The sequence below is a fragment of the Cricetulus griseus genome (genome assembly GCF_003668045.3).
Source record: "Cricetulus griseus strain 17A/GY chromosome 1 unlocalized genomic scaffold, alternate assembly CriGri-PICRH-1.0 chr1_1, whole genome shotgun sequence".
Lineage (NCBI taxonomy): Eukaryota > Metazoa > Chordata > Mammalia > Rodentia > Cricetidae > Cricetulus > Cricetulus griseus.
Window position 1 is genome coordinate 103,173,385 of NW_023276807.1, and position 20,300 is coordinate 103,193,684.

General features: G+C 47.6%; 1 protein-coding gene across 3 annotated transcripts in view; it reads right to left on the reverse strand.

Moving 5' to 3' along the window:
- Positions 1 to 4,220: 4,220 nt before the first annotated feature.
- Positions 4,221 to 20,300, reverse strand: part of Zfyve28 (zinc finger FYVE-type containing 28) — a 44,701-nt gene continuing 28,621 nt past the window's right edge. For 2 of the 3 annotated variants that reach the window (XM_035453463.1, XM_035453461.1), the window contains 6 exons: positions 19,537 to 19,539; positions 7,813 to 7,964; positions 7,043 to 7,159; positions 5,786 to 5,890; positions 4,830 to 4,933; positions 4,221 to 4,352 (listed from right to left, as the gene is read on the reverse strand). In XM_035453463.1, coding sequence (XP_035309354.1) covers positions 4,221 to 4,352; positions 4,830 to 4,933; positions 5,786 to 5,890; positions 7,043 to 7,159; positions 7,813 to 7,964; positions 19,537 to 19,539 — 613 coding nt within the window. The remainder of the gene's footprint in view (positions 4,353 to 4,829; positions 4,934 to 5,785; positions 5,891 to 7,042; positions 7,160 to 7,812; positions 7,965 to 19,536; positions 19,540 to 20,300) is intronic. The other variant, XM_035453462.1, reaches the window with a different exon arrangement.

Here is a 20,300-nt window from a genome sequence, read left to right on the forward strand (position 1 = left end):
GGAATCTACCTTTTCTCCACTCAGACCAGAACTCAAGCTAAGTGTGCAGTGGAGACACCTTGCTGCCTCCCAGTCAGGGCTATCCTGGGGTCCTTGAGGGGGAGGCAGACAGGGACTGAGGACAAGTTAGCTGTACAAATGACATACAAGTCGAATAAATATCAAGGGGACCTTTGAAATCTCATGAGTGCAGGTGGGTCCCCAGAACTACTTCTGTGGACACTGAGTAGACTCTATGGTGGTGACAAAGTGGGACTCTATTGATTTAAATGAGACTCTTTTCTATAGGCTCAGAAATGTGAACACTTGGTCCCCAGATGGTGGCATTGTTTGGGAAGGTTTAGGAGGTGTGGCCTTGATGTACAAATATGTTACTGGGGTGGGATATGGTTGTTTATAGTCTTGATTTGTGTCCAATTCTCTCTTTCTCTCTCTGTTTCATGCTGTGGTAAAGGATGTAAGCTCCCAGAATTCTGTTTCTGATACCATGTCTGCCACTTGCTGCCATGCTTCTATACCATAGCAGACTCTTACTCCTCTGGAACCCATAAGCCCAAACTGTCTTCTGTAAGTTGTCTTGGTCATGATATTTTATCACAGCAACAGAATAGTAGCTTTGGGGGAATATTATTTTAAGGTGTGTGATTTTTGTTTATGCTGCATTTGTTTAACTCTGTGATTCTTTGCCTGTTAAAACACTTGATGGTTTAATAAAGAACTGAATGGCCAGTAGCAAGACAGGAGTAAAGATAGGTGGGCCTGGCAGGCAGAGAGTATCAATAGAAGGAGAAATGAGGAAGAAGAGATTAATGAGAGAACAAGGAGAGGAGGACTTCAGGGGCTAGCCACACAGCCAGACACGGAATAAGAAGGAAAGAAAAGGTATAAAGCCCTGAGACCAAAGATAGATGGGATAATTTAGGTTAAGAAAAGCTGGCAAAAAACAAGGCAAGCTAAGGCCAGGTACTCATAACTAAGAATAAGCTTCTGTGTATTTATTTGGGTGCTAGGTGGTGGGCCCCTTGAAAAGCCAAACGAGTAAAACATCACACAAGTAGCTAATGTATCAGAAAAGGAGCTAGAAGTGGCTCTCTCTTCCCTCTACACATGGCACCCAAGATCAGGCACAGCAATCTCTGCTCTAACCCTTTTATCTTGCTAACTTGTCCCAGGTAGAGCTGTGGGCAGTCTGGTCCCTGAGCACCTGTGGGCCCCTGCATGTCTCTGCAATCTGGGGTAGAGGTGTTGGAAGAATGATGAGGTTCCCTTCCCAGGATTATGCATAGCCAGAGAACAATGAGAACCTGCTAGATACCAAGCATGGTGAGGTGGTCATGAGCTGGTACAATTCCTATGTTCCAAGGATGGCTCCCAGCACAGCTAGCTTGGACCCGTCTTTGAGTTCTTTATTTCACTGGACACTTCTGCGGCAACCTCTTGATGGATTCTCATTGAAACACACAGCTCAGCTCAGCTCTGCTGCTGACTGATCTTCATGAGGTTTGGTTTTCTTGTCCATGACAGGGGACCCTGCTCTCTTGAAGGGCTTCCATGGGGATTGTCATGGGCATACAAAATTCTGGAACAATAATGATGGTGATGGTGGGGAAACTAAGGTTCAAGAAGGATGACATGAAGGGGGTCCTGGGGCTAGCTCAAAAAAAAAAAAAACTGATTGCATACCTGGATCTCTGAGCATGTTCCATGTCTCTGCTCCCCCTAGGAGTTCCCAGACATAAACCCCAACCATGGATAAGACTTCTAGAGCCTTCTTGAAATATCTTACTCCTTTCTGGATCTGCTTTAGGGTGGGGTAGCTAGATATCCCAAGTTTATCCCAAGTTTATCGTTTAGCCTGAAATTCCTTCATCATGGGTGAATGGGACAGTTGATCATCCTCATTGATGGGCACCTGTGGTCCCAGGCCTTCGACAGGCCAGTTCAGGGAGGAGCTACCCTTACCCAACTCACAAAGGTAAGCCAAGGTTGCCTCATAAGGCCTCTCGTGAGCAGATCACATGGGAAAGGTGCAACATGTGCATCCGCGCGCGCGCATGCGCGCGCGCGCGCACACACACACACACACACACACACACACACACACACACACACACACACAGAATCAGGCCTCTCCAGAGGGCAGATGCTCTATTCTGACCTTTCTCCCTTCTGACATGGTAGAAGGATGCCATGTCTGGAAAACAAATGCTTGTGAAGTGCATTTCTTTATACTGTAGTGTGCACAGAGGTACACTACAGTATAGCTCCATGTGGGCTCCGGCAGAGTCCTGGCTTCCTGGCTAGTAGCAGCAGAGAGCCTTCTTCAACAGCTTGTAATGCCACTGTAGTACAGCTGTCCATCCAGTGACACAGACAATGGGATGGACATGGGTGAGAGAAGGGTCATTTCTCTGCATTCTGTCCAGGTGAGCAGAATGATAGGGTCCATCCAATCTTGGGAAGTATGATCACCAACCTACCTGGGCTCTCCTTTCTTGTGCTCCCTTGGTTCTGCTTCACTCAGAGGGAATCTCACTTTAAAATACATTCTCACCAGAAAGCAGGAATGATAGACATTGCTGCCTCTCACAGTCCTGCTTCCTCAACTATTGTCACCCAGGCACCCACCTTCAAGGCATTGGGCACTTAAAAGGACCCAAGGAATTAGGCCCCAACAACAGCAAAGTCTCCATCGCCATGGCAATCCTAGCCTGGACCAGCTTCTTGTATTCTCCCAGAATAGCCAAAGAGGCAGTCCTCAGGCTTCTGGTTAGTACAGTTCTAAGACAAACACCATCAAGGTGGAGTGGCCAAAGGCACATGCCCTGTCCCTCCCCCTAGCATAGGCCAGAGGTCTTAGCTGCAGGATGGGCAACAGCTGGGGAGTCAGGCACCCTAACAGGGAAGCTAGGGAGTGAGGCACCCTTTCAAGATGGAGGGTAGGCTTGTGGGGGAAGAGGGTAACCAGCCCCTTCCAAATGTTGACAGGAAGACAAACTCTGCTGCTCAATTGTCCCCAAGATACAGATGCTCCAGTCTTCTAGAAGAAAATCCACATCAGCACCAACACCATCACCTACCCAACAGAGACAAGGATTCAGTGTTCATAGAAGAAGCCAGAGCATATGCAATCCTTAAATAGATTTATGGAAATGGTTTTGAATTACAGCATTTAGAAAATAAAAATAATCTTAATACATAATATTCCCTCTGTTATATACTCTCCCCCCACCCCCGCACAGAAGCCATTTTTGTGCATGTGTATTCCACTGCTGAACAGCGATTGGATTTCATCCTATAAAAGAAGCAGTAGGTGTGTCATCTCTCTAAAAATAAAACTGTAATCATCATTGCAACGTGAAGCCTGAGATTGAAGCCTGAGGAGGTGTCTGTGCGTCTCAGCCTGTCCAGGCTGCACTGAGGTCTGAGGAGGTGGGTTAGAGTCCCAGTGGGTGCAGAGGAAGAAGGAAATGTTAGCCATGTGGTGGCTGCCTGATGAGTCCTAAACACCTGAGAGCTCAGCCTATGGTATCAGCGGGTAGTCAGCCCCTGCTCTGCCAGCAAGTGGCAATGGTGTAGATGCCAAGAGTATGCCTGCTTCCCCAGACCATTGTGTCTGCTTCCTACATTTCCCCTTCAAAAAAGAAACGAGATGCATGTTGAGCAGGGTCCCAAGGCAGGCAGTGAGCACTAGGGAATGAGGAGGGTGGTAAACAGCATGGATTCCTGCTATGATGTTGGGGCTTAGAGCCTCCTGACTTCTGCTTCCAGATTCTCAGCTACAGAAGACCACATAGAGAATTGGTCCTCTCTTGCCTTAATATGCACAGCTGCAGCAAAGTGCCATTAGATGGGCAAGAGAAGAGAGTCCAACCCTGCCTGGCTAGGTACCCTGACCTGGAAGCAGCAACTGGGTATCCCTGGGTTCCTCCTCTGAATAAAGCTGATCTCTCATTGGCCCCATGCCAGCACTGGTATCTCCACAGGTGGAGAGGCCAGGGAGAGTAGACAGAGGCTCTGAACATTCTGGAAACCTGGGCAGGTCTGCAGCAGCAGAAGCTTGATGAGATGCAATGAGGCCTCCTGCAGCACAGCCTGAACACGGCACACAGCAGGCACAGCACCTCCTTCCTGGAGACCCTGGCTAGGACTCAAGGCAGACATGGTGCCTTTGTCCTGGAGTCTCCAGCCTGCTCAGCTGGGACATGCCAGGCACAGCGTCACATGCCCGTCTTGTCACTGTAGAAGGGTGTAACATGGAACATGTAGCAGTGTGTGCACACGCGGACTGGCTTCACCTGTCCATATCTCGGAAGGGGTGCTGAGTGTGATGAGCAGCGGGAACAGAAGATCTGGAAGCCAAGGAGGGATAGAAGGTAGTGAGCAGATAGGGCCTCTGTCAGACCCTTTACACAGCCCTCCCACCCAAACCATGCAAAACAATGGTGGGCAGCAGTCAGCCTGACCCAGACCTGCAGACTATGGAGCTGGAGTTTTCATGAAACTCTGGGTAGGGCTGGCCTAACAGGTCAGGCTTTTTGAAAGTAACTAGGCCCTTCACCATAACCACTGCAGACCCCTTCTCAAGCCCCCTGCCTGCTCCCTGTTTTCACCTCAGAGGGGCCAGGATTGAACCTGGATACTACCGAGGAAGGGCCTAGTGCATGGAGGCAGAATAGAGCCTGGAACCTGGAGGGGCATCTGCACAAGGACTACAAAAGGTCTGGATTACTAGAACATCAGCCCTAACTTCTGAACCCCGATGCTGTGCCTGGGGACAGTCCCCACACAACACCAAAGACACTGAGGGCCAGTGGAGCCCCACCCACCTTCCCACAGCTGCGGCAGTGGTGCTTCCTGCGGATGACGGTGAAGGGAGCTTTGCAGGAGGTGCAGAAGCCACAGGCCTCATCTGGCACCCACTCAGGAGGGTCTGTCACAACAAGAGCAACAGGGCATCAGACATGTAGAGCGGTGGGTTGGGGGCAGGGAAAAGGTAGAGGCCTGGCTGGTGGATAGACACCCCTTATCGCACTCCTCTGATCCTGCTCTAGACTTGTCAGTCACTACCTGTGACTAGTTACAGTGTCAGTGGACAGAGTCACACCCCAGTTGCAGGCTCCAGACCAGGCCATCTGGACTCAGGATATACAGCAGTATCAATGATCATGCGCTGCTAAGACCTTCATCTCTGGTCACTCTGTTTAGCCATCTAATGCAGACCTCCCCGACCCAGGCACACCTTTAACATTATAGTAGCATACTTTCCCTCAAGCCTTGAGTCCTCTCCCATAGACGCACTGCAGTATCCTCAAACAGTCCGGGATTCCTCTCCCCTGACATCTGAGCTGCCTGGCTTCCAGCCCACTCTGCATAGACTCCATGTGACCATATCAGTCTGCAGGCCCTGTCCTCACCATAAGGAAGGCTTCTGCACCCTCCCAAAGCCCCTATTAATGTCCCAGATTGTCCTGAGGCTGCTATGTGAGACTCCTTCAGTGCAGGTGAAGTACTGGGGGATTGGGTATTGTAGCCATAATCAAACTTGCTCCTCATCCCTGAGCTTGTACCTACCAGGCTGAGCTGCTAAACAAGAGGCCCAAGGTTACATAGCAGTAAAGGGGCTGTATACACCTAGTACTAAGAAGGAGGTACAGAGTGGGAGACCATCTCCAATGGGATGCTGTATCCATAAATGGCCTGATATCCAGATGAACATGAACAAAGTAGTCCTTCTGCTCAGCAGACAGCATGTCGGGTCCACATACCAGAGAGTCCCACATACCTTCAAAGTCCCCATCTCGGGTCTTGGCTGCCAGTTCTGAGGATGACACAGTCTCCTGGCATAATGCACAGTCCTCCAAGGCTGCACTCCGTAGGGTCTGGGTTACTGTAAGAGAGAAGGAAGCCACCGGGGTTGGCAGGCAATGCAGTAGATGCAACTGATTGTCCTTAGTGAGTACTTGGGTGCCTCTAACTTTGCAGCTCCCCACAAGCCCCCCCCCCCCGTCATTTCTCAGCACACAGAGCAAGTCACCTCAGCAGGTAGGACGCCAATACTGGCAAAGTTCTTCCTACAAAAGGGTCCATTCTTCCTATAGTGTGGTGAATCCCAGGGGCACTTGGTGGCTCCTCTGCATGAGCAGCTAGCCCTGGGCCCTGACACTGACTGGTCAGATTTCCTGGCCTATGATCCTCAAGGCAGAAGTTTAAAGCCATGGCATCTGAGAACCCTGTCCAGAGTGTGGCCAAGGTGCCTGTCCTTACCATCAGCTTGACTCAGGATTTCCAGAAGGCAGCCCTGCCTGAATTGCCAGTCAGAATTTGGCTGGTTGATGCAGAAGTTCCTTCTCACCAACAAGGACATGCTCTGTTGGGTCAGACTTCCAGGATTATCTGGGTTATTCCATATACCCGGGTAGCTCATGGACAGAAACACATGTGCAAAGATATAGAGCTCTCCAAACAGGGACCCTACAGGGACAAAGGCAAACTCCCTTCCTAGCCAAATATCTATTTACCAGTTGTGTGTGTAAGGTGTGCATGTACATAAAAGTGTATACATATATGCATCTATGTGTAAATGTGAGAACACATATGTATGCCTTCAATGAGTTGAACATGTATAAATATGGGGCAACTAGGAGAGGATATTGCCACCCTCTCATAGAGGGATGGTCCTGTGTCCCCTTTTTGACTCAGGCTGGGATGGTCTCCAAACACTTTGAGAGATGAGCGTTAGTCAATCTGGAAGGCAGATTCCCAACCTCCGTCTGCAGTAAAAAGTTGGATGGCCTGCTGAAGCCTATGCAAGAACCAGAGCTAGGGACCCACCTGCAAAGTGGCATGTTATACACTCTCATATATATATTGTCCAGGTTATACACTCATCTTCCCAAGTTGACAACCTGGCACATTGTTCTGGCAGATCCTGGGGTATGTGGTTGCCTTGGAGGTGTGATTTCCTGCATATTCCCTTCATCGGGACAGTGGATACAGTGGTTGGCAAGAGCCTCAGAGCCTATCCTGTAGCAGCACTCACCCTTCTTTAGCTTCTCCTTGTCGTCTGTTTCTGGCTTGGTGGCCATGACCTCAAACAGCGTTTTGAGAATACTTCTCAGGTCGCTGGCATAGTTCGTCTGCAGCTGGTCAGCTACACCTGATAGAGAAGCCAGTGGGAGAAGTGACAAGAAGACCACACTGCCATGTGCTGGATAGAACACACCCAAAGCTCATGGGTCAGCAAGTCCCAGCCCCTTATGAGAGGATTCCCTTGACATGAGTACAAACTCAGGAACCCAGAGAGACTAGGAAGGAATGAGAGCTTCTTGCCCATCCCCACCACTGCTGCTCTCATAGATACATAACTTATCCAGGGTCACAACCACCACAATTAAACTGTGGTGATTGCTTGCCAAGAGATACCCATAGAGGTCCTCATAACACTGTGCCTATGGCAGCACCTGTTGCCATCGTAGAAATAAGGAAATCCAAACAAATTTACCTTCTCCTAGTACCCCATACTACACCGCTCTGAGTAACTTTGACTACAGAGTCACAGAACAGGCTCTATAGCCATGGATCCCAGGGTAAATCCCACCCTGAGGTGGTGTCCAGGGCCTGGCTGTTTGGTCACCTGAGCCCATCACTCCCAGCTGCCCCTTCTTCACTTACAGAGATCCTTCCTCCCTGCAGAACAGACCTAGTCCCACCCCTAGGCTTGTTCTGCAGATCACATTGCCCTCCACTTTAACCAGGGCAAGCTGGGCCAGCCCCGTCTCCACACTCATGTCCTAGGTCCAGATCTCGCACCTGAAATGCAGACAAACAGACGGTGGATCAGGTCATGGCTGCCATGAAACCTGGACCGGATCTTTTCTCTGGTTGCCATGGGAGTGAGAGGCATGGCTGCAGGGGCCACCTCCAGCCTGGTGTTGTCTAAGGAGCAGGAACCAGCTGTGGAGCTGATACAGAGAAGAGAAGCAGAGCAGGTGAGTAGGACTTTGTTTAAGACCATGACCAAAAGCAACTTGGGGAAGAAAGGATTTATTTCAGATTACAACTCTCAGGACTTTCCATCGCAGAGGGAAGTCAGTACAGGAACTCAAGGCAGGAACCTAGAGGCAAGAACTGAATCAGAGGGCAAGGAGGAACACTGTTTGCTTTCCATGGCTTGCTCAGCCTGCTTTTTTATATAACCCAAAACCACCTGTCCCAGGGCTGGGCCCTCCCTCATCAATTACTAATTAATGTAAAAAATGACCCACAGACATACATACAGGACAGTCTTACAGATGCATTTCTCAGTTAAGATTTTCCCTTCCCAAACGCCTAGGTTTGTGTCAAGTTGACAAAAAACCAACTGGCACAGGGCCTCTGGAGCCAGAGGTCAGAAGTCTGTCCTCCAGCTCCCCTCCAAAGGAGTTGCAATGCCTGGATATGATATTTCCTATCATGTAAATGACAACAGTGTCCACTTTTAAAAAACAATGGACCTGACAGACTAATCCAGTATTGCCTTGCTCTAGTCTTTGATAGCTACTACTCCCCTGCACTAGCCCTTTCAAGTGGGCTGATGTAGCATCTACTCTAGCTTAAGCTATTCCATCTTGCATCCTCATTTAACATAATCTCCCAGATTTTTTCCATGGAGCTTTGACCTGTCACACCATCTGTGGGAACAGAAAGTCCCCCGCTCCCCGACCCTGAATGCATGTATGCACACCTGACCCCTTGAATTCATGAGTGGAACCTTATTTGGAAAGAGGATCTTTTCAGATGCAGTTAAGTGGAGGGTCTGGCACTGAGACTATCCTAGATCATTCAGTGGGTCCTAAATTCCCTGACACAAAAGTGGAGGCACAGGGACTCAAGATGAACAGGAAACCACATGTCCAGAGTGTGAGATTGGAGCGAAGCAGCCAAAAGCCAATGAACACTTGGAGCTCTCTAGAGTTGGAAGAGGCAGGAAGGACTCTCTTTGGTGTTTCAGGAGGGAGAACAGCTTTGCCAGATTTTGGGCTTCTGGCCTGGGGACTAGAAGAGGATGCATATTTGACAATTTAGGTCACTTATTGTGACAATTTAGGTCACTTTGTTACAGCAGCCACAGGACATTCAAGTATTCTCTCCCTCCTAACACCTGTCCCTCCTCTCCCCAGTGGCTAGTTTTGTTGGATTTGTTCTTTAGGAGTTAATTCTGACTGTGCATAAGGGATTTGATGGGGGAAGTCCTTCTGTGTATATGTTTGTCTTATTGGTTGATAAATAAAGCACTGTTGGCCAATAGGAAAGCAACATAGGTGGGGCTAAGAGTCGAGGAGGATTCTGGGAAATGTAGTAAAGACAGGAGTCAAGATGTGAGCCTGGCAAGAGAGGATGTATGCCGCTAGCCTCCTCGATCAGATTAAGTCTTTATAAAAATATATAGATTAGTAGTTATGGTTGATAATTAAGACTGAGCTACCAAGTAAGAAATCCTAGTCATTGGCCAGCAGCATTGTACCTAATATTAATCTCTGTGTGTTATTTTGGGCACCCATGTGGCAGCGGGGCTCGGGCAGCTGGTGGAAAGATTTATTGTTACAGGGATTCATAGCCAAAATCTCTGAGAGTTAGGACTCAACCTGGCCAAACCCAAATCAATTAGAGGCTGCCGGAGGCTCCAGCCCAAAGAGTTTTCCATGCCTGTTTTTGATCTTTACCATTAGTAAAGCTGAACTGCTAAACACAAAGCAAGGGCTTCTTAAACTTACAGCAGAATGGAGGAGCCACAGAACAACATTGGGTACAGGGCTGAAGAAGCTAAAGAGTTCCCAAAAGAAGTCTGGTTGGAAATGATGGGGAACAAAGCAGCAGAGATAACAAGAGACAGGGAAAGTCAAGGGGAGGCAAGAAAGGGCAGGCTATGAGCTGAGGCCAAAGAGAGAAAGGGGCCAGAAGATGGCTCAGCAGTTAGGAGCAATGGCTGCTCTTCCAGAACACCAGAATTCGCTTCCCAGATCCCACATGGTACCTCACAATTGTCTGTAATTCCAATACCAAGGGATCTGACTCCCTTTTCTGATCTCCACAGGCACAAGGCATGCATGTAGTTCACAACTATACATGTAGGCAAAACATTCATACACATTAAATAAACACATGAAAGGTAGAAGGGTTGGGAAGAACTAGAAAAGAGAAATTGCAGGTCTTGGTTGCCAGAAGTTTCAGAGAGCTGCCAAACTTAAGTGCCTAGAGTCTGTCACCCTAAACTGTAATGCTACACACTGTAGCACTGAGCACATCAGCACCCAAGGACCATTCAATAATGCTAAAACTAGCTGGCACAGCTGGCTATTGCTTCTAACTGCTGCCAAGAAGTGGGGCCACTGGTTGTGTAATCCCACTGCAATAGGTCTCCAATTAGAGTGTCTAGAGCCACAAGCCTGCAGCATCTACATATATACCCTGGTACAATAACCCTGCTCGGAGCTGTTAGCCTTTGGGTATGTCATTCTAGTCCCTAGGCCTCAAGCATTCAAGAGCCCAGGACTGCCAGCAATGGGAGAGCCTTTCCTTATTGCATATTCTCCCCAGGCAGAGTACCCCAGTTACTTGATAGACAGCAACTCATGATCTATACCCTCTCTTTTCCTTTTGGTGGAAACTGATTTATTTGTTAGTCTGTTTTCTATACCAAAGTCTTGCCTCAAACGCTTGTGGGTACTTGTATGATACAGTTGAGATAAGGCTGGCCTTGAACTTACAGAGATACACTTGCCTCTGCTTTCTGAATGCTGGTATTAAAGGCAGAACCATACTTGGCTCAGGTGATTTTTCTTTTTTGGGACAGGGCCTCATGTAGACTACATTGGCCCCAAACTAGTTATTGTAACGAAGAAGGCCTTGAACTTTGGATCCTTCTGCCTCTACCTACCAACTGCTGGGAGTACAAGTGTGGGCCATTATATCTGCCTAATTTTATTGTTTTAGAAAAGGTCTCACTATGTAACCCAGGTTGACCTCATGATCCTCCTGCCTTAGCTTCCTAAGTGCTAGGATTAAAGCCACATACCACCATGCCCATCTCACTCAAAAGAATTGAAAATAGGGACCCAGGCAAATGTTTGTACAGAGATGTTATGAACATCATTATTCACATGCCCAAGGGTGAAAACAAACCCAAGTCTATGAAGGAGGATGAGTATATAAACAAGGCAGTGAAATATTGTCCAGCCTTCAAAATGAAATAGATTCTGACACATATTCCAATATAGATGGACCTTGAAACATTCTAAGTGAAAGAAACCAGATACAAAAGAAATCCTACATGACTTTATCATGTGAGGTCTCTAGAGTAGGTTAAGCCAAAGATACAGAAAATAGAGTGGGTAGATGCCAAGGGCTGGGGCAGGTAAATGGAGACAGAATTCAGCTTAGAAGAGGAGAACATGCTGGAGAGGGAAGTTAATGATGGCTGACTGAGGCTGCAAGTGTGGTATTACAATGCAGCTGGAATCACAGTTAAAGTGACAAATTTGATGTATGGGTATTGAATGAACATAAAACAAAACAAAAACAACCAGGGCAAAGGAGAACAAGGAAACGGTGTTAAGGACAAAAGGCATAACATGAATGCACTGGAAATGCTATTAAGTAAAATGGCCTTCAAGATGGCTCAGCAGGTAAAGGCACTCATTGCTAAGCCTGAGGGTCTGAGTTTAGTCCCTGGCTCCACAGACATGAGGGAGAGAACCTACTCCTGCAAATTGTCCTCTGACTTCAATAAATGCACTGTGGCATGCATGCCATGACCCTGACCTCCAACCACAAAATAATAATCACAAATTAAAAGAAAACACAAATGTCATACAAACATAGATGAGAGACTAGAAAACACCAAATATTTCTTTTCTGGCCAGAAGAATGAATGACACAGTCATGGTGGTACATTTCCATAATCCCAGATTTGGGGAGGAGGCAGAAGAGAGGTAAGTTTGGAGTTAACCTGACCTACATAGTAAGATCCAAACTCAAACAAACAAACATAAATAAATAGAAATTCTATTCCAAGAAGAGAAGGAAATGGCAGCTAGCAGCAGATGGCACCCTTGGTCCTGCTCATGGTGGTGGCACCAAGAGGCTTAAAAAAGAAAGAGGTGGTTTATAGGCTAGGGCACAGTGGGAGCCAGACCAAACATGTTGCTGAAGATTTGTCTCCAGAGTTCAAAGTAACAGGCACATATGACCTACCTAGAAGTTAGAAATGAAGGCTTTGCTGATCACACTAAGGCCCTGGGCATGGTCAGTCCCACTATCCTAGACATCTCAGTCCCAAGAGCAAAGCTCCAAAGCTGAAATAGCCACAGCATGTCTGGCTCTGCCTTCTTCATGAGTCCTGGGGTCAAGCATAGTACTGGATAATTTTGTCAACTTGACACAAGTTAAAGTCATTTGAGAGATGGAAACCTCAATTAAGAAACTATCTTCTTAAGTTTGGGATGTAGGCAAGCCTGTAGGGCATTTTCTTTCTTTCTTTTTAAAACTGTTTTTTTTTTTTACTAATTTATTTTTTACATTCCAATCCCAGTTCCTCCTCCCTCCTCTCCCCCTGCTCCACAACTTCCCTCCCCACCCCACTTCCCAACTTCTCCTTGGAAGAGGGTAAGGTTTCCCCTAGGAAGTCTACTAAGACTGTCCCATCATCTCGTTGAGGCAGGACCAAGGCACCTCCTCACACCCCACACCCGTGTCTAGGCTGAGCAAGGCATCTCTCCATATAGAAAGTCAGTTTGGCATTAGAGTTAGATCTTGGACCCACTGCCAGTGGCCTCATATATTGTCCCAGCCACACCATTGTCACCTCTATTAAGGGAGTCTAGTTTGTTCTTATGCAGATTCCCCATTTGTTAGACAAGAGTTGATGGAGGATGTCCTTCTGTATGCTATGAATATATGTTTCTCTTATTGGTTGGTGAATAAATGCTGATTAGGCAGTAGCCAGGCAGGAAGTATAGGCAGGGCTACCAGACTAGGAATGCTGGGAAGAGGAACACAGAGAGTGAGTCGCCAGAGAGAAGCCATCCTTTGAGTAGCTGTCAAAGGAGTAACATGCCAGAGCATTACAGGTAAGCCACAGCATTGTGACAATATGTAGTTTAATAGAAATGGGTTAATAATTAAGAGAGAGAGCTAGCCAATAAGAAGCCTGAGCCATTGGCCAAACAGTTTATAATTAATATAAGCTTCAGTGTGTTTATTTGGGACTAAACGGCTGTGGGACCAGGCAGGACAGAAACTCCGTCATCAGGAGTCAGTGATCTCTCACTAGCTAGGATCAGCTAATTCTGTGGGTTTACCATCATGGTTTTGATTCCTTTGTTCATATTATCACTCCTCCCTCACTTTGGTTGTACTTTAGGAGCTTGACCCAATTGTTAGTTGTGGATTTCTGTATTTGTTTCCATCTGTTTCTGGAAGAGGGTTCCAGCTTCTCTGGGGTTGTGGATTGTAGGCTGGGTACCTTTTGCTTTATGATTGATATCCACTTATGAGTGAGTACATACTATATTTGTCTTTCTGGGCTTGAATTATCTCAGTATGGTTTTATCTAGTTCTGTCCATTTGCTGCAAATTTTAAGATGTCACTGTTTCTTACTGCTGAGTAGTACTCCATTGTGTAAATGCACCGCATTTTCTTTATCCATTCTTCAGTTAAGGGGCATCTAGGTTGTTTCTAAGATCTGGTTATTAAGAATAATGTTGCTATGAACATAGTCGAGCAAATGTCCTTGTGGTATGAATTGCCTCCTTTAGGTATACATCCAACAGTGGTATTGCAGGGTCTTGAGGGGCATTTTCTTAATTAGTGATAGATAGGAGAGGACACAGCTCATTGTGAATAGTGCTATCCCTGGTCTGGTGGTCCTGGGTTCTATAAGAAAGTAGGCTGAGCAAGCCAGTAAGCTGGACCCCTCCATGGTCTCTGCTTGAGGTCCTGTCCTCACTGCTTTTGATGGTGAATGGTTATATGGAAGTAATCCCTTTCCTCCCCAAGTTGCTTTTGGTCATGGTGTTTCATTACAGCAATGGTGACCCTAACCTAGGATATTCAGGGCAGGACACCCTTCTAGGAACAGGCTCTAGAAACATCTACCAAAGTCACATCTGTTTTGCAGTCCAGCAGCAAACAGCAGCAGTCAGCATGCTGACCATCAGGCACCTTACAATCCTGCTTGGCTCTAGCAGAGAGGTGTGTATGCTGTCCTGGGCTGAATACTGTCCATTCATATGTATGACAAAGTCCTGCAGGACTTCAGAGTGGGTCCTGCTTGCAAATAGCATCCTGGTGGGTGTTATGATCACAAATGAGGTCACACTAGAGCCGGGTAAGGACCTGATCCAACAGGACTGATGTCCTTATAAGAAAAGTAAATCAGGACACAGAGAGGCATGCAGGAACAACAGCCTGGTGATGAAAGCACGGGTGGGGGTGATATTTTCACAAGTCAAAGAATTCAGGGATGCATGACCACCACCAGGAATAGGACAGTAGCCTGGGACAGTTTTCTTCACAGCCCCTGATAGAACCAGCTCTGAGACTCCCTGATGTTGACTTCCTGCCTTCAAGACTGTTTGTCATTCTTTGATACAAAAACCCCAAGATATTTATTCATGGAGGAGTGTCCTGTCTCAGAAGGAGTGTCCCATGACTCAGAGGAACCCAGTATCCAAGGCTGTACCTGGCATAGGCTGCCCCCAAACCCTGAAGCTCCTAACAAGACTCCCACAGGTCTGGGGCAGAGAAACTTTGCATACAAAAGTCAGAAGTTATCTTCTCTATTCAAATCCCTCTCTCCTGTCCCTTCAACCTTTCTCCCCTTGCTCACTCCTCTCAGCCTTTCCCTGTGCTATTACAGAGAAGGCAGGTATGGTGTGGCCATAATGACTTTCCACATTGTCCCTGAGTTCACCATGTTCTTTTCCTGAATTCCTTTAGGAGTTTCAAGTTCCTTCAGAATCTGTTCCAGTGTCTGTCTTAGGTTTTTTATTGCTGTAAAGAGACACCATGACCACAGGAACTCTTAAGAAGAAAACATTTAATTGGTGCAGTTCACTTACAGTTTCAGAGGTTCAGTATGTTATCACTGTAAGCATTTCGATGGCTTGGATGGGATTGGACGGGGATGGATTATGGCACTCACAGCTCGGATGGAAAGGTATTCTGGCACTCGGGAGCCAAGGAATACCAGAGGTCACAGTAAGCATAGCAGCTTACAGCCCTGCTTCAGGGAAAGGCTTCACCAGTGTATCAGCTCTGCTCTGGCAGGAGGAGGGTTTCCCAGGCGAAGTTGTTACAGTTCAGCTCCAGTGGAGTATAAGAACTTTGCTTTGCCAAGGCCGAAGTGTTAGAGCCCTGCTCTGCTTCACTCCACCCAAGTTCTCACTCGTCACCCAGGCTGGCAGAGGACAGCTGGGCATACACTCAGTATTCTTTGGCTCCCAGGTACCATAATCCATCCCCCTCCAATCCCATCCATCACCATGACAAGGTGGCATGCAGGCAGACATATTGACCAGAAAGCAGCAGGAAATTGACTGCCCATTACACCGAGGGAATCTTGAGCAAAAGAGACCTCAAAGTCCTCCCACACAGTGACACCCTTCCTCCAAGGCCACACCTCCTAATAGTGTCACTCTCTTTGGTTTTCTTTCAAATCACCACATTGTGCTATGGGGGAAACCACCCCTGGCCAGGTCACAAATAGACTTCACAACACAAATCTCTTCCTGCCCCAATGCTGACTGATTACTGCTTGTGGAATCATCTCTCAGACAGTACATTTAGTGAACATGCAAAACCTCTAACAGTCTTCCTTCTTGCTCTGGACCTACACCAAAGGACCCCCAACACACACACTGGCCTCCATGTCTGTGGAACAGACAAAGGAGCCCTTATACACGTAGGCTCTCCTTTCTGAGGAGAGAATCACTTTGTAGTGACCAGATGCTATATGGATTAAGAAAGCAGAATAGCCTGCAGGGCTTGCAGCAGCCTCCTACCTCTAGCCAGGCACTCGTGCTGATGTCTTCTCTGACAGCATTGTGAAGACATATCCATGGGGACTTCTCTGGGGAGGAGTGGGAAAGTAGAAAGGTCAAAAGCCCAAGATTTGGATGCCATGGTGAGTGCCATATACCCCCAAAGTCTGACACACCCACATGACACCCCAGAAAGTTGGGCTGTGAGCTTGTTGGGGAAAAGATGCTTTTTAGATTCTTCAGTAAAAGGATCTCAAGATGAGACCACTCTTCATCTAAGTGTCCTTATGAGGGACAGAAAAGATTACTCACAAGCCATGAAATGCCAGGAGCCTTAGGAGCTGGAGGCAGGAAGGCTCAGAACCTTCAGCTGGAGTGCACTATGACAGACCTCCAGCCTCTAAAACTTGAGAGTAGAAGTCTGGCTTTAGGTGTCCTTGTTGGCTGGTGCTTTGTTAAAGCAGCTTTTACACTAATCTAGACATGGAATTGTGATCCCCTCCTGAAACCATCTCACACCTTCTGGACAACCCCCATGAGTTACTTGGTCTAGATAGAGATGAGACCCTTTACCCACAGAATGGCAGTAAAATGTCATGATGACCAGACAAAGAAGATGCAGGCAGTGAGATTTCAGTACAGCTGCCTCAGGGCAATAATAGCCAGGATGGTTTGTAGGGAGGGGACATCCATGCAGTGAGAAGCTGTCCACACAACACAGCACGTTTACAGTGTTTGAAGCAGTCAAAGGAAACAGTCATACCTAACATATAATTATAGCTTAAGTCATTTAGGGGAGTCGAAGCTTGTAATCAATGTTTATACATCTAGGAAAGTGTTCTGCAAAGAGTGTTTACTGCTGTATTCATCCCACAAATTGAACACGGAACACTGCAAAGAGGTGGTCTTCATTTGTGCTTCTCTGTGTAGGCTTTGAATGCCACAGCACCTGAAGATAGACTGCAGGGAACCAAGGAAGGCAGAAAGCTGGGTAGAATACAGCAGGGAAGAATCAAGGGAAAGAATGGAGGAAGTAGAAATATCAGCAATGAAACTTCAAGTCCTAACACTACTAGGCCTGGGGTCACCCTGAAGGTCCAGTGCCTTCTAGGCCATGGTGTTTCTAAATTCCACTTGGCCTTGAGCAGATTTCCCTAAATGAGGACTCTAAGTCCCATCCAGACTCCCAGGAGATGCAGCACCATGCCACATGAGACACTGTGGATGGCTCTAGCAGGTGGCCTAGCAGTTGGAATCAGTTAGGGCAGACTACTGCAGCCATAGGCCAGCAGGAGTAACCATAGGAATCCCTGCTTGAAGGCAGCCACAGGTTACCCTATGAGAAGTGCCCCATTGGCTCAACAAAGGCAGTAATTGCAACTGTGCTGATGGCACAGTATAAGGTGTGTCCAATCTGCAGCCCAGAAATGTAAGCTTATTTAAACATTATGAGGCTTTTTTTTTGTTTTAATTTTTCAAGACAGGGTTTCTCTGTGTAGCTCCAGCTGTCCTGGAACTCACTCTGTAGACTAGGTTGGGCTTGAACTCAGAGATCCACCTGCCTCTGCCTCCCAAGTGCTAGGATTAAAGGTGTGCACCATCACTGATTATATAATTTAAATACAGGATCTTACTATGTAGATCTTACTATGGCTAGCCTATACTTATGGCTATACTTATGGCTAGCCTATACTTATCTTACTATGTAGATCTTACTATGGCTAGCCTAGAATGCACCATGTAGACCAGGCTGCCCTCAAACTCAGAAATCTGCCTGCCTGCCTGCCTCCCAAATAGTGGGATTAAAGGTGTGTACCACCACACTTGGCCCAACTATAGTTCTTGGGTATGAACTCCGTAGATGACAGTGTCACGTCGCAACGTCAAGAGAATGGACATGATAAAGAATCAAGAGATGTCATAGCACAGGGGCAAGGGCTGTGTGACCCAAGGAAGCAAACAGTGACCAGAGGCAGAACACAGAAGGATGGAGAAGCAAGCCCTCTGGTTTAGCCAGAGAACACATGCAGAGATGAGGAAAGGAACTGAGGTGTGGCCCTGGCCAGCAAGTCTCCATCTTAGAAGCGCGCTGATTTCTTCTGGGCACCTGCTGGAGGATTCAGCATAAGGAGCAGGGTGTGATCATGAGATCTGGGAGTTGTCAAGTGACCAGGTTAGAGAGAGAAGCTGGAGTCAGGGCTGAGGGGCAGGCTGAAAGGACTGCACAGGGGACCCTGTGGTCACCACCATTCCTTTGGCCAGGCCTGTTTACACCAGCAGGAGGTCCATCACCTAGAAGGACAGCAAGCCTCATTGGACCTCCTTACCTGAAAGCCTGCTATATACAGGTGCTATACTCAGGATGCTGAAGGATTGTCACTGCCTTTTCCAGGGATTCCTTCAACACAGGAAGTCATGTGGCTAGTGCTAAGATAGGATTCATGGGAGAACTCAGCCCCCACCCAGCCAGACTATAGTAAATCAGCTATACTCTAGTCCTAATCTTGCCCTGTGTCAGCCCCCAAAGCATCACTTATGAACAGCTGGCTTGATGGCATCATTATGCCTCATCTCAAGTCATTCCTGTTTTCCTTCTATAGGGTACAGTGGATGGAGCCTTTGTGATCCTTGCAGATATGGGATCTCATATATACCTGACTCAGAATTTTGGCTGCTGTGTCCAGGACAACACCCAGAGCCTGGCTCTGGATGGTTCCCATAGAAATAGCACTTTGTGTGCACAACCTGGCAGAGAGGGCAAGAGCTCCAAGATCTGTGGTCCCAGGCTCCATAGACACCACAGCAAAGCTGGACTGCCAGATCAAGTCTCCCTGTCAGCCCCACCCCAGTGCTAGTCCTCTGCTGAGCCCTTTCCCCTATAGAAGGTTCTTGTCTTCAGAAACCTCAGGAAAGCACAACATTGGGGCCAGGTGAGGTTTGTGCCAAGCAGTACTGCCTTTACAGCTACTGACTCTTGACTTGCCACCCCTTCTCTCTAAAGTACAGTGAAGGATTGATGCCCCTTGGATGTCTCAGACACCCTGGGGCACTCAATGCTGAAGCTGTTTTCTGCAATAGAAGGGAAAGCATGCCTTCTCAAGTCACTGAAGTCAGAAGACAGCAGTGACACTTGGGTAAGACACTAGGGTTGGATCAGGGCATCAGGCAGTCTGGCCCTGTTATCTGTCTAGCTGGGTGTGATTCTACGCATGATCAGAGCCAGCTGGGGACACACTACTGTTTTACTGATGTGCCCATTTGCTCTCCCCAGGCTGGGCACCAGAAGCAGGCTGAAGGTCATGAGACTTTTTATGGCATGGCCTGAAGTAACAGGTAGACTTTAATCTGCTACCTCTCTGTGGAAAAAGAGGTGCTGGGGAGCTGAAGCTTCTGTCTACATAGCATAGGCTGCAGACCACAGCCACGAGACAGACAGGTACCCATCTGAGGCAAGACACAGATTAGGAAAGGACAGGTTGAACTGAAAGCTTAAGCTTGATGCACAACCTCTACCTGCTGTTGGCCACTGCCCCTCAAGAGTGGAACACAGCAGACATGGGTTCTGGAGACAGCAAAATCTAGAGCTGTGACATAGAGCACAAAGCCAGGTTGGAAAACAGCAAACATGGTGAGGAGTGACCAGAGTAAGAATAACCATTGTGGGTACCAGTGGTGACAAAGGATAGGAATGGTGAATGCTGCAGGAGGGGCAATCAGAAGGGAGAAGAGAAGGTAAGAGAGTGTGGCAAGTCCTTGTGATATGATGCTTCTTCCTTACCAAGAAGCATTTGCTTACCTTGCAGATGACAAAACAAGCTTAGGTCATGAAGCCCATGCACCACCTTTCCAACCCTGAGCCTGCCCATCCTGCTATGTTTGATACTTTGTGGGGGGAAGGAGGGCTCAACAGTTCATCTATAAGAGAATCTCCCCCATGTCAGCTGTCTGCTACCTCAAGGCTGCAGGATAAAGAAGCAGTCAGAACACATGGCCTGTGCATTGGGTATCTCTGGGAGGTCCCTATCATTCCCCAACAAGGATGTAACCACAGAATGGAAAAACACAGAGCAGGCTGGACTTCTGCAGGAGGGACACAGATGGTGACCAGTCCCAAGAGTTCTTGAGCCAAAGCCAGATATCAGTTAGGATGGCCATCAGTCTGGTAGTTGCAGGCTGACACTTTCAAAGGCTGGATGGAGTCAAGTGTGATGGCCGATGTCTATAGACCCGGCACTCTGGAGGCTCAAGCAAGACTGTAAAGCTGTATGACAAGACCC